At 45.5% G+C, this 15625-nt stretch overlaps 1 protein-coding gene across 1 annotated transcript; it reads right to left on the bottom strand.

The window, feature by feature from the left end:
- Positions 1-7022: 7022 nt before the first annotated feature.
- On the bottom strand, positions 7023-8269 carry LOC131307419 (uncharacterized). Its single transcript, XM_058333916.1, has 2 exons — positions 7757-8269; positions 7023-7678 (listed from the first exon to the last, which is right to left on the bottom strand). The coding sequence occupies exons 1-2, from the start codon at positions 8156-8158 to the stop codon at positions 7058-7060; spliced, it is 1023 nt and encodes a 340-aa protein (XP_058189899.1). The 5' UTR covers positions 8159-8269; the 3' UTR covers positions 7023-7057.
- Positions 8270-15625: the final 7356 nt, after the last annotated feature.

Consider the following 15625-nt stretch of genomic DNA (forward strand, 5'->3'; position numbering starts at 1 on the left):
GCAGGCCCAAGAAGCACCCGAGCATGGAGCTTATGAAAGGTCAACACGATTGACCGGTGACACGTAAAGCCACTGTTCAAAGTACCTTGTTCGGCTATGAGAGAGCCGAACAAAAGGAGAACCCCCCCCTAAAAAAAGGAATGGTCCAAATAACTGGTCCAGGCCCTCTGTTCGGCAACGAGATGGCCGAACAAGGAAAGAGCTCCAAATCGATTGTTGGAGTTTGAGGAACATTCTGGAAAGATCCAGAAATGTTGGTATTCCGTTAAGGAATAAGATCCCGAGAATATAGGATCTAAGAAAGATACCCAATGAGAATGGATGTTCGGCTCTTTAAGGAAAAGAATCCTAAAAGGACTCTTTTCCATAAACTGATAAAGGAAACGAGAATCCTTGATGTCATGGGTTTCCTATACGAGTTAGGAATCCTATGGCAACAGGAATGCTTGGGCAACAAGCATACGCATATCTATAAATATGAGGTAAACCTAGAGGTAAAAGGTATGCAATACATTGCATTCTATTTGCTTTCCTATTGATAATTAGGGTTTGAATGCTAGTACGTGATACTAACAAAGGCATCGGAGGGCCTTTGCCACGAGAGGCAAAGGTGCACTCACTCCTTGTCTGTTTTGCAGGACAGGGGTTTCATTGACAAATTAGGGTTACGTTCAAGAGGCACGAGAAGCCGTTGCATTCCAGTGCTGTTTAAAGCACTACTTGAATTTATCCACCTACAATTGGCGCCGTCTGTGGGAAACGAAAGAGTTCCCTTTGAAATACGACCATGGTGGAAGTAGAGCCAGCAACGCCACACGACCCAAAGGATGTGTTAATTGGAGGAGGGGATGAGTCTCCACCCGGGGCTCCGAGAAAGCCCGACGGAGGACACAAAAGGACCACGAGTAAGGGCCACCCCCTTACTATCCACGGCAACTCCAGAAATAGAGATGGAGAGACGGCATCAAAGTCCACGAGAAGGACTAAATCCCATCGAGGGGATGAATCGATTGCACACTCCAGAAGTGTATTCCGTAGCGAAGACGTTCTTGATAAAAAGAGACGAGAAATTGAGGAGTATGCTCGTTTGATCAAAAAACGAGAACATGAAATCAGAGAACTAGAGAGAATCAGAGAACATCCGGAGGACTCTGGACTATCTCGAAGAAATTCTAGAGGCAGTGAATACGCTTTGGTACAGTACCAAAAGGCTCCTTCACGAGGAAGGAGGAGCAGAAGCAGAAGTCTGACCCCGAGGCGACGTAAAACTTCTCCACGAGAAGGGAGGAGCAGGATCCGAACACCCGAGCGAAGGAGGGTATCTCCAAGAAAGAGGAGAAGCAGAGGTCGGAGTTCTACCCCCGAAGAAGAAGGGAGTAGAAAACATCATAGGGACAGGTACGAGAGACCTGATTCCGATTGGGAACGAACTAGATCCAAGAAAGGACCAGAGGATGAAGCCATGATTGCACGGGAAGCAGCACGGAGAGCACTGCAGAATATAGCATCCTCCCCTTTTGCAAAAAAGTTACAGGAGGCTAGATTGCTGACCAGGGTAAAGCACGGGACATTCATCCTCTATGAGACAGATACTGATCCCGTGGCCCATATACAGCATTATCAGCAAGCAATGTTTATGCATGAAGGGGATGATGCAATTATGTGCAAGATGTTCCCGTCGAGTTTGGGGAAGGTTGCTCTGTCCTGGTTCCACAAATTGGGCTCACGCTCTATCCGAACATGGGTGCAATTGGCCGAGGAATTCACTGCACGGTTCTTGACGAGCAGGAAAGCTCCCAAAACCTTTGAGAGTCTTTCTTTTATGAAACAAGGAGAGGACGAGCCGATCAGGACTTATGCAAAGAAGTACTGGGAGACCTTCAACGAAATTGAAGGATGTAGTGAAGAGTACGCAATAGCCACGTTCAAAACGGGTTTACCTGTTCGGGGGGAACTGCGTAAGTCTCTAAACATGAGTCCCGTGCAGACATTGGCAAAATTAATGGAGAGGATTGAGCAGCATGCCAGGAACGAGGATGACATCCTACGAAAGGATGGAAAGTTGGCCGCCGAGCAAGTAAAGGGGCCTACAAAGAAAGCTGACAAGCCAGAGCCCAAAACCTATCATGAAAGGAAAGATTATGGGCAGGCGAAGAAAGAGCAGTACAAGGATAAACAAGCCCCGGATCCCAAGTCATTCTTTTCAATAAACACGGTTTGGAAAGAGCCCATTTACAGGATTCTTTATCGAATAAAGAATCAACCATACTTCAAATGGCCCCCAACTCTTGGTGGGAATAAAGATGCAAAACGTGCTACGAACCAACACTGCAGTTACCATAAGGATTAGGGTCACATGACAGAGGACTGTGAGATGTTTAAACGACATCTTGATGATTTGGTCTCACGAGGTTACCTCAAAGAATTTATCCAAGAGGATTCCAAGGATAAAGACAAGGCAATGGAATTGGATTACGAACAAAATCCAAAAGGGATAATCCATATGATACATGGATTGGCCGAACCTTATACGAGAAATGAGGTGAGATTGCTTCAGAGACGAGTGAAACATGACCAGCATGTAATGCAGTTGGGGAAGAAAAGAGGTCGCAACGAAGGGGCAAGCAACGAGGGCATAGTTTTTACTGATGAAGATCTGGGAGGAGTCCAGGTACCTCACAATGATGCTTTGGTCATAACCCTACGAGTTGGGGAATATGATATGGAGAGAATCCTGGTAGATTCAGGGAGTTGCACCGAAGTGCTATACTACGATGCGTTCAAGAAACTGGGGCTCACACAAGAAGATTTGGTACAATCAGCAACTCCACTGGTCGGATTTGGAGCAGGAGCAGTTTGGCCGTTAGGCAAGGTAACTCTGCCTGTTCGGGCTGGGACAGTGGTGCTACGAACCGACTTCTTAGTGGTGGATGTACCGTCTTCCTATAACGTGATTATAGGAAGGACATGGTTGCACAAGATGAGGGCAGTCTCTTCAACTTTCCATCAGATGGTAAAGTTCCCAGGGTCTAATGGGATTTAGCACATCAAAGATAACCAAAAGATAGCTCAACAATGTTTGGTATCCATCATTAAAAGAGTCCATAATGCCCACCATATTAATACTGTGGAAACTCCGGATCTGCCGACCATTGAGGATATCGGAAAAGACCCAACCGAAAGGGTGGTTGAGGATTTGAAGAAAACACTGATCAACGAGACTGATCCAGATAGGTATTTTCTAATTGGGGAATCACTGCCAGAAGAGGAAGAGAATGAACTGATTAGTTTTTTGAAAACTTATGTCGATGTATTTGCTTGGACACCAGAGGAGATGCCTGGGGTGAATGCAGATGTTATCTGCCATCATTTGAATATAGATCCACAGCATAAACCGGTCATTCAAAAGAAACGAAGGGCGGCCGTACAGCACGTTGACGCTGTAATTGAAGAAGTGGATCACTTGTTAGAAGCCAAGGCAATAAGGGAAGTTTATTATCCAGAGTGGCTATCGAATACTGTTGTCGTCAAGAAAAAGAACGGAAAATGGCGTGTATGTGTTGACTTCACAGATTTAAACAAGGCGTGTCCTAAAGACAGTTTTCCTCTTCCAAGGATTGACCAGTTGGTTGATGCAACAGCGGGATATGGACGGATGAGTTTTCTCGATGCATATCGAGGATACCATCAAATTGCAATGTTTGGACCAGATCAGGAGAAGATGTCTTTTATTACACCACGAGGGTTGTACTGTTATAATGTCATGCCTTTTGGATTGAAGAATGCAGGGGCAACGTATCAGAGACTGGCGACCATCATGTTTAGAAAATTGCTCGGCAAAACTATGGAGGTCTACATAGATGACATGGTGGTAAAGAGTAAATCTGGGCAAGGCCATATTGTAGATTTAAGAGAAGCTTTCGAGATTTTGAGGAAGTACAAGTTGAAACTCAACGCCTCGAAGTGTGCGTTTGGAGTCGGCTCTGGAAAGTTTTTGGGCCATCTTGTAACTCTAAGGGGAATAGAGGCAAATCCCGACCAGATAAAGGCCTTACAAAATCTGGAAAGTCCTCGGACAACGAAAGAAGTCCAACGATTAACTGGGATGGCAGCAGCTCTTAATCGATTTATTAGCCGATCAAGTGACAAGTGCAGACCTTTCTTTCAGCTATTAAAGAAAAGGGAAGGGTTCGAATGGGGAGCAGAATGTAAACAAGCCTTTTAGGATCTAAAGGGATATTTGGCCTCTCCTCCCCTTCTTTCGACTCCAGAAACAGGTGAGTCTCTGATTTTATATCTAGCTGTTTCTGAGCATGCTGTAAGTGCAGTACTTTTAAGGGATAAGGGATCCGAGCAAATCCCAGTCTATTATGTGAGCAAAACTTTGTTAGATGCCGAAACAAGGTATTTGCCCCTCGAGAAATTGGTCCTAGCATTAAGGATAGCAACTAGAAAATTGCCACATTATTTCCAGAGCCATAAAGTTGTGGTTTACACTGAGTTCCCATTAAAATCATTGCTCCGAAAGGCAGATTTCTCGGGAAGGATCTCAACTTGGTCCGTTGAGTTGAGCCAATATGACATCGACTATCAGCCGCGCACAGCAATCAAAGGCCAGGTGTTGGCGGATTTTGTGGCAGAATTCTCACCTGCGGTTGCACCTCTGCCTCCTACGAGAAAGGAGTGTGAAGCAAAGTCTCCTATAACGAAGAAACAGGCATTAGCCGAACAAGATCCCCTGGAATGGAAGCTGTTTGTTGATGGGTCAGCTTGCAACACCGGTTCGGGAATTGGAGTTGTGCTTTTACCCCCTGAAGGGTCAATGTTAGAATTATCTGTTCGGCTAGGGTTCAATGCATCAAATAATGTGGCAGAGTATGAGGCGCTTTTAGCTGGTTTGAGAAGTGCAAAAACCCTAAAAGCTGAACGAGTTAGGGTGTATTCTGATTCACAGCTCGTAGTCCATCAACTGTCCGGGCAATATGAAACCCGGAGCGAGAAGATGGCGGCATATGTACAGGTGACCAGAGATCTGCTCGATACCTTCGAAAGGGTGTATATTGAACAGATAAGTTCTGGAAAGAATGCTCATGCAGATTCATTGGCATGGTTAGCTGCAGCTGTGCCATCTGAGTTTAAAAGAAAAATAGCCGTAGAGTATTTAACTGAGCCGAGCATTGGCAGAAGTGTAGAGATGGTCTTGGACGTGAACCAAGGACCAAGTTGGATGGACCCAATAGTGGAGTTTTTACGAGATGAAGTACTCCCTTTGGACAAAAAGGAGGCACATAAAATCAGGACAAAATCTGCTCGGTTCTGGTTATCCCCAGAGGGAAAACTATATAGGAAGTCTTTTACAGGACCCTACTTGCTTTGTGTGCATCCTGAGATGGTGCAAAAGTTCCTCCACGAAATTCACGAGGGAACTTGTGGAAGCCATGCTGGTGGTCGGTCCATAGCCCACCGAGCAATCACCCAAGGGTATTGGTGGCCGTACATGCAAGAAGATGCTAAGGTGTACGTAAAAATTTGTGAGAAGTGTCAGAAATTTTCACCAATGATTCGAACACCAGCCGAGGACCTGGTGCCGCTGACGAGTCCCTGGCCGTTTGCTCAATGGGGAATGGACATAGTGGGTCCACTACACAAGGCAACTGGAAATCGGAAATTTTTGCTAGTTGCGACAGATTATTTTACCAAATCGATTGAGGCAGAACCATTGGCTAAAATCACCGAACCTATGATAGAGAGGTTCGTATGGAAGAGCATCATTACTCGTTTTGGAGTCCCGTACTCATTGATTACAGACAATGGGTCTCAATTTCAGAAAAAGTTCAAAACTTTCTGTACCCAGTATGGGATAAGAAATTACTATTCAACTCCGGCCTACCCTCAAAGTAATGGCCAAGCAGAGGCATCTAACAAAACCATTCTTGATGGGATTAAGAAACGTTTGGATAAAGCAAAGGGGAAATGGCCTGATGAATTGCCATTGGTTCTATGGGCATACCGTACAACACCTAGGAGGTCTACGGGAGAGACCCCCTATTCTTTGGCGTATGGAACAGAGGCTGTTATTCCATTGGAGGTAGGTCTGCCGACCAACAGGACCAATTTGGTTGAAAGTGGAGGCAACGATCGAGCTTTGGAGATTGAATTAGATCTTGCCGAGGAGAGACGAGAACGGGCCCTAGTGCACTTGGCCTCGTACCAAGAGCAGTTAATCAAAGGCTACAACAAACATGTGCATCCACGGGAATTTAGTGTTGGGGACCTTGTGCTACGAAAGGTGCTCGGCAACACTAAAGTGGCTAATGAAGGAAAGTTGGGGGCCAATTGGGAGGGCCCATATCGAGTTACTGAGATTGTAGGCATTGGGGCTTATCGACTGGCAGACCTGGATGGGAACCCGGTGCCAAGGCCTTGGAATGTCCATAATTTGAGGAAGTTTTTTATATGAAAAATACTTTTTCTTTGTACACATCGTGATTGTGTGAGAGTTACGAATAAAACTCTCTTATGTTCTAGTTCTGTTATTTTAGCTGCACGGGGTACGAATAACGCCCTCTTGAGCTCTATAGCTTATGAATAAAGTCGCCTTTTTTTATAACTATTGTTGTTTCTGGTATTTGTTTTAAATACGAATTACGAAGTAAAATTCCCTCATTCGTATTGGGGAGCAGGGTATATGACATCCATTTAAAGTACGTGACACTTGAACACAAGTTCGAAATACTTGTGTAAATTGAACACAAGTTCGAAATACTTGTGTAAATTTCAAACATTTAAGTACGTGAAACTTAAAAGTTTAAAGTACGTGAAACTTAAAACTCTACGAGACTATGCAAAGCATATGAATACATGCATAAGCATACGAGAATATGCACAAAACTGTTCAAATCATACAACGAATGTGCACAGACTTAGAAGCATTCAAATATATGCATAAGTACGAAATACTTAAAGACAAGTATGAAATACTGTTAGAATGTTTTAAACACTTTGGCTAGGCCCAGAAACAGAAAGCCAAACATATTGTCACAATACAAAGACATATTCACTCATCTTCAGTCAGGTCTTGAACGGTTGTAGGAACAGTTGAAGGAGCTTCAGCTGCAGTTAGATTCTCATCTTCAAGTTGACCACCACTGGCTTCCTTTTGGCCAGAGTTGGCCATATCACTCTGAGGCTCCACTTCGGTAACAGGAGGCTCCGCTGTCTGCAAGACCTGTTCTTCATCTCCCTCTTCAACAATTTCCTCCTGATCACCAGCTGCTGCGCTTGGAAGCTCAATGTTGGTCCAAAGTGGAGATGACTCAGGAATCTCTGCTTTTTCAAGGCAGGCCCTCCAAGACGCCACCCACACTTGATCCTGAATTCCAGGCATCTGGTTTGTGTAGCTCTCTGTGGCAACTTTGATTCCTTCGTTATATCCCTTTTCAAAGGCAGCCTTGGCTTCATTCTGGGACGTCTCGAGCTCCTTCAAAGTCTGGGCAAGACTGTCCTCAGTCCCCTTCAACTGTCCTTTCAGGCCATCTGCAACCCCCTGGGCCTGGTTTCTTTCTCTCTCAAGCCTGATGATGGTACGTTGGAGCTTGGAGTTTTCACTGACAAGTTTTGCTCGTTGGGGCTCTGATTGGCTAAGTTTTTGAGCCATGGCCACCATTTTTTGCATCACCTGGAAACATTCAAAACAATTGTGATAAACATAACTGTTAAGTTCTGTGTACACTATGATCACAAAAAGAAATTTTACCTTGGCGTTGTGGGACATGAAGGAACTGAGAAGATTGTCTGGAGACATTGCAACTTCTTTTTGCATGTCCCCAGGCAACAAAAAGGCCTGGGACAATGCAAGGGCAGTCCCTTCGGTCTCGACAGTGTCCCGAGTAGTGATAGCTCGGTTCCCATGAGAGAAGGAGGGAGCCCATATTGGAGCAGGAGACGAGGAGGAAGGTGGGGGTCTTTCTTGAGGCTGTTCCACCCGTTGACGTTTCTCTCTGTGGATGGCCTCGATTTCTTCTGGGGAAAAGCCAGGAGGAGCATCAGTCTGAGTCTGAGTACGGCGGCCACGACCTTGGCCACCTTGGCCCCGAGCAGCGCCACGACCTCGACCAGGTATGGTGAGAAGACTCCCTAAATCAATTGGCTGGTTCATTGCTGGAGGTGAAGGCGTGTAACCGCTGGAAGAAGAACTTGATGTGGGACTGGAGGCTTCTTCGGCAAGGGGAATTGGTTCGTCGGAGATTGGAGGTGTCCGAGAACGCCTTTCTTCGAGAACAGGTCTTGAAGGACCAGCCGCTGCAAGGTTGTCCGCTGCTCGGGTACGCCGATCAATAAACCCCCCGTATGACGCTTTGTAACTCAGCAGAACCTGAGCCGCTCTTGCTCGGCCAGCAAGGTAAGTCCCTTCGCCGTTGAAAGCAAGTGCTCGCTTGATATCAGCTACGTGCACTTGAGGGGTTATGATATTATAACCCCGGTTAATGTTCAAAGCTGCAGCCGAGCAAAGCATAAATAATTAGAAAGCACGAAAAAGCTTTTCCTATGAAAAAGGACAAGGATTTGAAATTAGGGGAAAGCACTAACGTGGGCTCCCGAATACATGAGGAGCGTGAAAACCAATCACTTGGCCGTCCTCATCTCTGGGTTCGAAGTTGCCCGTGACAATCAGGAAGTCGTCGTCATCCCCTCGAGCAGAGTCAGGGAGTTCAAGGACAAGCTTCTTCCTAGAATCCCTACTCTTTAAATAATATGTGAGGGCATCCCCGGTTCTAGAGATACTGTATAGGTGATGAATGTCGTATAAACCTAAAGAGGTCCCTAACATCTGATTTATGGTGTTGATGCCCATAACTACTCGGAAGAAGTTGGCAGAGACTTGCATTGGGGAAAGTCTATAATACGCCAAAACTTGGCGAAGCAGAGGAGCCAAGGGGAATCTAACCCCGCCCTCAACAATGGCTACTACAGGAATGTGAAGAGTGTCGAAATCGAAACTCTCACGAAGGGCATCCTCAGGAGCCAATACAGTGGCTACATCGTCAGGAATCCCATATCGAGATCTGAAACTAGCCATGGCTTGAGGAGTATTACAGTGCCTTCGAAATCTACCCATTACCAGATAGGATTTTGGAATTCTACGAAGTGTAAAGCAATGGGGACAATGAAACCCTAAACTGCGGTTGAAAACAATCCACTAGAGAAATGGAGTTGTAAGAAGAAGAAATGATGACTTACGAGAATAGTCGATGGAATCCTTAAAAGAAGAGGTCTTGAGACGATGAACAGAGCTTCAATGGCGGGGGAACGCTTGAACAGTTTTTTCTTCTGCAGAGGGAGTCTAAGGGGAAGATTGGGGTGTTTTGAAAAATGGGACGAAAACCCAAAAATACCCTACAGCCAGGGTGGCGTAAGTGAAACGTCACCCCAGACGGCGTTTGAGTGTTCCGTTCCCCAAAAACACGCCTGTCCGCATTAAATGTGAACAAAATAAACATTGACACGTGTAAAGATTAGGGCTGAAAGCCTGAAAACGGCCTAAAAAGGTATTTTCGTCATGGTAAAATGATGATAAGTTGCTCCAATATATAAGGTGCAGGAGCAGAATGAATTTGCTCGGAAGAGAAGCTTCACACATCATCTGAGTAAAAAATAATAAGTGAAGCTGGGGAGCAATTGTAGGGAGGTATTCCCGAGCAGGCCCAAGAAGCACCCGAGCATGGAGCTTATGAAAGGTCAACACGATTGACCGGTGACACGTAAAGCCACTGTTCAAAGTACCTTGTTCGGCTATGAGAGAGCCGAACAAAAGGAGAACCCCCCCCTAAAAAAAGGAATGGTCCAAATAACTGGTCCAGGCCCTCTGTTCGGCAACGAGATGGCCGAACAAGGAAAGAGCTCCAAATCGATTGTTGGAGTTTGAGGAACATTCTGGAAAGATCCAGAAATGTTGGTATTCCGTTAAGGAATAAGATCCCGAGAATATAGGATCTAAGAAAGATACCCAATGAGAATGGATGTTCGGCTCTTTAAGGAAAAGAATCCTAAAAGGACTCTTTTCCATAAACTGATAAAGGAAACGAGAATCCTTGATGTCATGGGTTTCCTATACGAGTTAGGAATCCTATGGCAACAGGAATGCTTGGGCAACAAGCATACGCATATCTATAAATATGAGGTAAACCTAAAGGTAAAAGGTACGCAATACATTGCATTCTATTTGCTTTCCTATTGATAATTAGGGTTTGAATGCTAGTACGTGATACTAACAAAGGCATCGGAGGGCCTTTGCCACGAGAGGCAAAGGTGCACTCACTCCTTGTCTGTTTTGCAGGACAGGGGTTTCATTGACAAATTAGGGTTACGTTCAAGAGGCACGAGAAGCCGTTGCATTCCAGTGCTGTTTAAAGCACTACTTGAATTTATCCACCTACATTATCCTTTTAGTTATTTAGCCCTTCATCATTCTTTGTATATACTGTGCTAACTTTTAATGCTTTGGACTTTGCAGCTTTGGACGTACGAGGTACTAGACATGTACCCTCCCACGACGTCATGTCCCAACGATGTGATACTTCCTCGAGTGCTTCGTTGGTTAAAAGAGTATCGAGGAGTGAAGAAAGGGAAGGGCGACTTAAATGCTTACTGCCTCTATTTGGACGAGCTGCGTTCTGACCGGGTACCAATACTTCCTTGATGGTTTACTTCATGCTTTCTGTGCTCTTCACCCTATCAGTATATTAATATCTGGTACTCTTAATTGCAGGTCTACTGGTGTATCTAGGATAGTTTCGATGTCCCTTACGTAGCTCGCAGCCGGGAGGTGAAAAGAGGGAGGGTGCTTTTGGAGTCCCCTTACGGTTGGAAATGGTACCTGGGTGACCGGGTATCACGTCAGTCACTAGGGTTGAACGCTTTTTTAGTCTTTGGACCACTCCCTTCTCTTGTGCTGACGACGAGCGAGTATACGTTGGAGGAAGTTGAGTGGTTTACACAGCCGGACCCTCAGCTAGAGCCGTTTTTTCAGGCTGGTGCTAACTACGCGGAGTACAGGTGTCAGCACCTGATGAGGAGCTTTGGGATTCGTGCTGCTTGAGAGGCGATGCAGTAGGCATGGGGTAGCAGAGGTGGTAGAGGAGGAAAAAGAGGGAGAAGAAGCACAGGTGACTTCGGAGTTCGCTAGGGAGATGGCAGCGGCCATGATGGGCCTGGAGCAACTTGTGTGGCAATATGCCATGGGCCATTCCCCACCGATACTGACTCGCGCTCGAGGGACGATGGTAAACCCTTGAATCTTAGCTGTTTACTCTTAACCTTATCACATTTATTCGAGATTATAATGCAAATGCTATATGAATGTTACGTTTTCGCAGGCTAGAGGAGGAGCTTCACGAGGGCTTCATCGAAAGTCCGTTCACATGCCTGTACAACAGGCTTCTTCTGCTAGCTCTCGGGAGGAAAGGCCATCGAAGAGACAACGACACTCCGGGGGTACCGAGGAGGAGCCCATCGCCATCTCGAACGAGACCGAGAAGCCTATGGACATTGACGTGGAGGATACTTCTGGGAGTACCATGCCCCAAGGTCACTCGTACTTAGGAGGTTGCCAGCTCCGAGGCGAAGGATGAGGTCTCTGAGGAGGACGAGGAGGAGGGTGAGGACAGGGATGAGGATGAGGACTGAGTTTCCTCTTTTGCTTTTTGTCTTTTGGTGGAGCCTGCGTGATTTCCTTTTGTCAAGTGTTTGTTTACCGTTGGTAGGTAGGGTTTAGAGCATTAGGCTTGCAAGCCTTGTTTAGTTATGTACTTCGACTCATGGATGCCTTTGGGTTTACATATATGCACAGAGAATGTTTTTTCATTGTTGTCTTTATCATTCAATTCATTGCTACCATTCAACGAGAATTGAATAACTAAGACGCTCACCAAAATGTACAACTAGCCATAGATCATGAAATTGAGTCCAATATATGGTTTACAATGAGAAATATATTGACAAAGGAATAAAAATCAATGGAATAATCGAACGATCTTTAAAATTGACGCTACATATGAGAATTTACATAAATGCCCTTGTTGCAGGCTCAACATGACTACATATGACAATGGTAATTCTAAAAGCTTAATATGCGACTTGAAATTTTGACCTTATGCTTGGGACACACTCAAAAACTAAGAAAATGTTGACTTCAAAGAGCGACAGCTTCAAATTTTGACCTAGGACTCGAGCTGGAACTTGGACTAAGTTATTTTCGACTAATATGACCTGTGTGACTCAAGAAAGCAACTTGAAATGGCTTAAAACGCAATTCGATGCCTTGACACGACTCAAGAATGGGATTATGTCAACTTTTTGTATCACGACCTTGAATTTTGGGAGTTGACTCGAAACGAAACATCCATGAAGTCCCAAACACTTGTTGGAGTGAGTTCTGGTGGTTGATGGTACCCCAAGACACCTCAAATCCATTCCATACCCTTGCGGTCAAAAATTACAGAAATGCAGACTTAGTATGTCGTGCGTGTCTTTAAAACGCCATGCGTTATGTCTCAAGGTTTCACGGGGTACCAATGCTACACCGTGTTGATTTCTTGGATTTTATATGCCGCGCGTTGCTCCATTATGCCGCGTGTGGTTATTTTCCTGACAGTCTTCATTTTCCAAAGCATATTGCACGATGATTAAAGCTTGACCTGTGCAATGGCAGTTTTGAGCCAATGCATGTTTGCATTGTGCTTCCATGCTATGACCAATCCTTTTCCTATGCAAGACTCATGAAAAATTTGCACTTTTGAAACCCGAGGCTCTTTGAAAGTTGAAGTTGTTTCCTCCACCCTTCCTATAAATTCAGGCCCCTCAACTCCATATTCTCTTCATCCCACTCAACTCTCATTCTTCTAAAGTTTTGTCTTCTTCCCAATGGCTCTTTCGCTCGCCAGTTCACTCCGTCCATGGCTAGCTTCGATGGAGGGCATCGATTGGCTCAACTTTCGGGCTCATGGCCTCTATTCCATGAGGTACCTTCGTAACATCCGTCTTCGCCCCGAGCACTTGGGGGCAGCTGCGAGTTTTTAGGATCCCGAGGTCCATGTGTTCCATTTTGGTGAGCAAGAGTCTTGTCCTACCATGGAGGAGTTTCGCGCCTACCTTGGTAGCTTCAGCTCGAGAGAAGTCATTATCCCTCCTGTACGTGAGAGCATCCATAAGGTCTTAGCCGCAATCTTTGGATTGAGTAGCGGTGCTGCCCGTTGCTTAGTTAGCGATGGTCATCTCAACATAATGCGACTTATCGAGATGTTTTCCCCTCCCGGCGATCTTGCAGACATAACCTACCAAACTCGGCGCATGACTGCCATTTGCATGTTCCTGCTTGCAGCCTATCTTTTGGTACCCTTCGCCGGTCATGCTAGCTCGGCACTGGTTAGCATTCCGTTCAAATTGAGGCTCGAAAAGGCGTGATTCCCATAGTTTTGGCTTAGACTTTGATGAGTTTGGACAATGTTCGTTCCGGAGAGACTGAGATTTTCGAGGGTAGTCCTCTCTTCCTACAGGTTGGCTTCTCACTCAGCTCTCTCTCTCTCTTTCTCTCTCTCTCTCTCTCTTTTGGGTTTTTCTCAAGTTATCATTTTACCTCAACGCTCGGCTCGGCTTCTTATGGTTTCTCACTTATTTTTTCTCTCTTTTGTAGATTTGGCTTTGTGACAAGATGAATGTGCTGACCATCCCTCCTGGCAATTGGGTGTACGAGGCTAGGTTGCTGTCCCTGTGATGTTTTGAGTTTGCGGACAGACGAGTTTCCGAGTAGGTCAACTTTTTCAGGCATCTGCGAGCTGAGACTATTTCTTGGAGGTGTCCGTGGCTAGACCTCCCACCTATGACAGTGCACTTTTATGGGCCCCCAGTGGATTGTTCTAGCTAGTTTGGAGGCTTTCACTTTCTATATTCCCTATCGGATTCAGCGTTATCTTGGCCTTAGACAAGAGGCCCTTGCTGAGGTTTTGGTAGATGTCGTTCTGCCCCTTTTTTGTCACTCCGTTCTTTATAACTATTAGCGATTCTGAAGAACTCGTGAGGTGACCGATGCGCATCCTTACCCATCTGTGATAGTTTGCGGGAGCTATCGGAAGTGGCTTAGGAGGGATATCACTGCGAGGGCTGGGGCCCAAGAAAACTGACTCAATCCTACTTTCCTAATCGCAGAATAAATTGTGGACCCTGTTTTCATCAAATCGCACTTTTTGCTTTCAAAAGTCATGCTCAGCCTTATGTATTAGAAGCAGCTATTATAAAAAAATGAGTTGTGAAGGGTTTCCCCTTCCTTGATTCAGTGCTTTGAATTCTTTCAACTTGGATTTTCATTTTGATTGATTGTGACCGGCCCTCAGAGTAAGGCTGCCTACGTATCCTTATAGCGAAGGAATCAGGTCATAATGTAGTTCAGGTTAGGGTTCGCTCTGGTTTTGACACTCTCCTTTTGAGCTCTAAATTTTGCCTAGTACCGCCCTTTCGGGTTTTCGGTCTAGCGAGCTCATTCAATGCATGTCTTAATTTTTGCCTAGGATGCTCTTACGGGTTTTCAACCTAGCAGGCTTTTGCTTTAACTTTTGCCTGGGTCTGCCCGCCCTTGCGGTTTTCAGCCCAGCCAGCTTCTCTCAGGGATAATAGTGCTTGAGTTGATCCAGGTTGACCAAAGTTGAAAATTCATTTCCGTCCAAGTCAATGAGCTGTGTAGCTCCTCCAGATAGGATGGTCTTGATGATGTATGGTCCGGCCCACTTTGGTCGGAACTTTCCACGTGGATCGTAAACCGGTGCCCGAATTTCCTTTAAGACCATGTCACCCTCTGCTAAGTCCCTAGGCCTCACTTTCTTATTGAACGCGCACGCAATTCTCCTCTGATACCCTTGAATATGATAAAGAGCCCTCAAACGGCATTCGTTGAACAACATGAGCTCTTCAAACCGATTGCTTAACCATTCTGCCTCCTCGACCTCACACTCGATCATGGTCTGAAGAGATGGAACTTCTAACTCAATAGGAAGTACAACCTCCATACCGTAGACCAAAGAGTAAGGGGTTGCTCCTATTGGCGTACGTACGTACGTGTGATACCCCCACAAAGCCAGCGGCAATTGCTGATACTAATCTCTTGCGGACTGTATAGTCTTGTCCAAAATGGCTTTGATCATTTTGTTGGCCGCTTCCACGGCTCCGTTGGTCTGCGGCTGATAGGTGGTTGACTTGTGTACTTGAATTTGGAATTCATCTAAGACTTCCCTAACTCGTCCTTGAAAATGAACCCATTATCGGATACAAATGCCTGAGAAACCCCATATCGGTAGATGACATTTTGTTTGATAAAGTGTGCGACCTGAACTGCGGTTAGAGTGGTGTAAGAAGCAGCTTCCACCCATATTGTGAAGTAATTAACGACTACCAAAATGAATTTATGACCGTTAGATGCTGCTGGCACAATCCTTCCAATGACATCGATTCCCCATACTGAGAAAAGCCACGGCGTCATTTGATGCAGTTCGGACGGTGGGACATGCGTTAGATTAGCATGGATCTGGCATTTGTGGCACCGTCGCACATATTCCACACATTCTGTCTCCATGGTGGA

Source organism: Rhododendron vialii, chromosome 1a, assembly GCF_030253575.1.
Source record: "Rhododendron vialii isolate Sample 1 chromosome 1a, ASM3025357v1".
Taxonomy (NCBI): Eukaryota; Viridiplantae; Streptophyta; class Magnoliopsida; order Ericales; family Ericaceae; genus Rhododendron; species Rhododendron vialii.

Bases quoted from the DNA above. Each gene is read 5' to 3' on its own strand.
- LOC131307419 (XM_058333916.1), bottom strand. From the start codon at position 8,158: ATGAACCAGCCAATTGATTTAGGGAGTCTTCTCACCATACCTGGTCGA. The intron at 7,679-7,756 runs GTAAAATTTCTT...GAATGTTTCCAG, and splicing joins TCATGTCCCACAACGCCAAG to GTGATGCAAAAAATGGTGGC.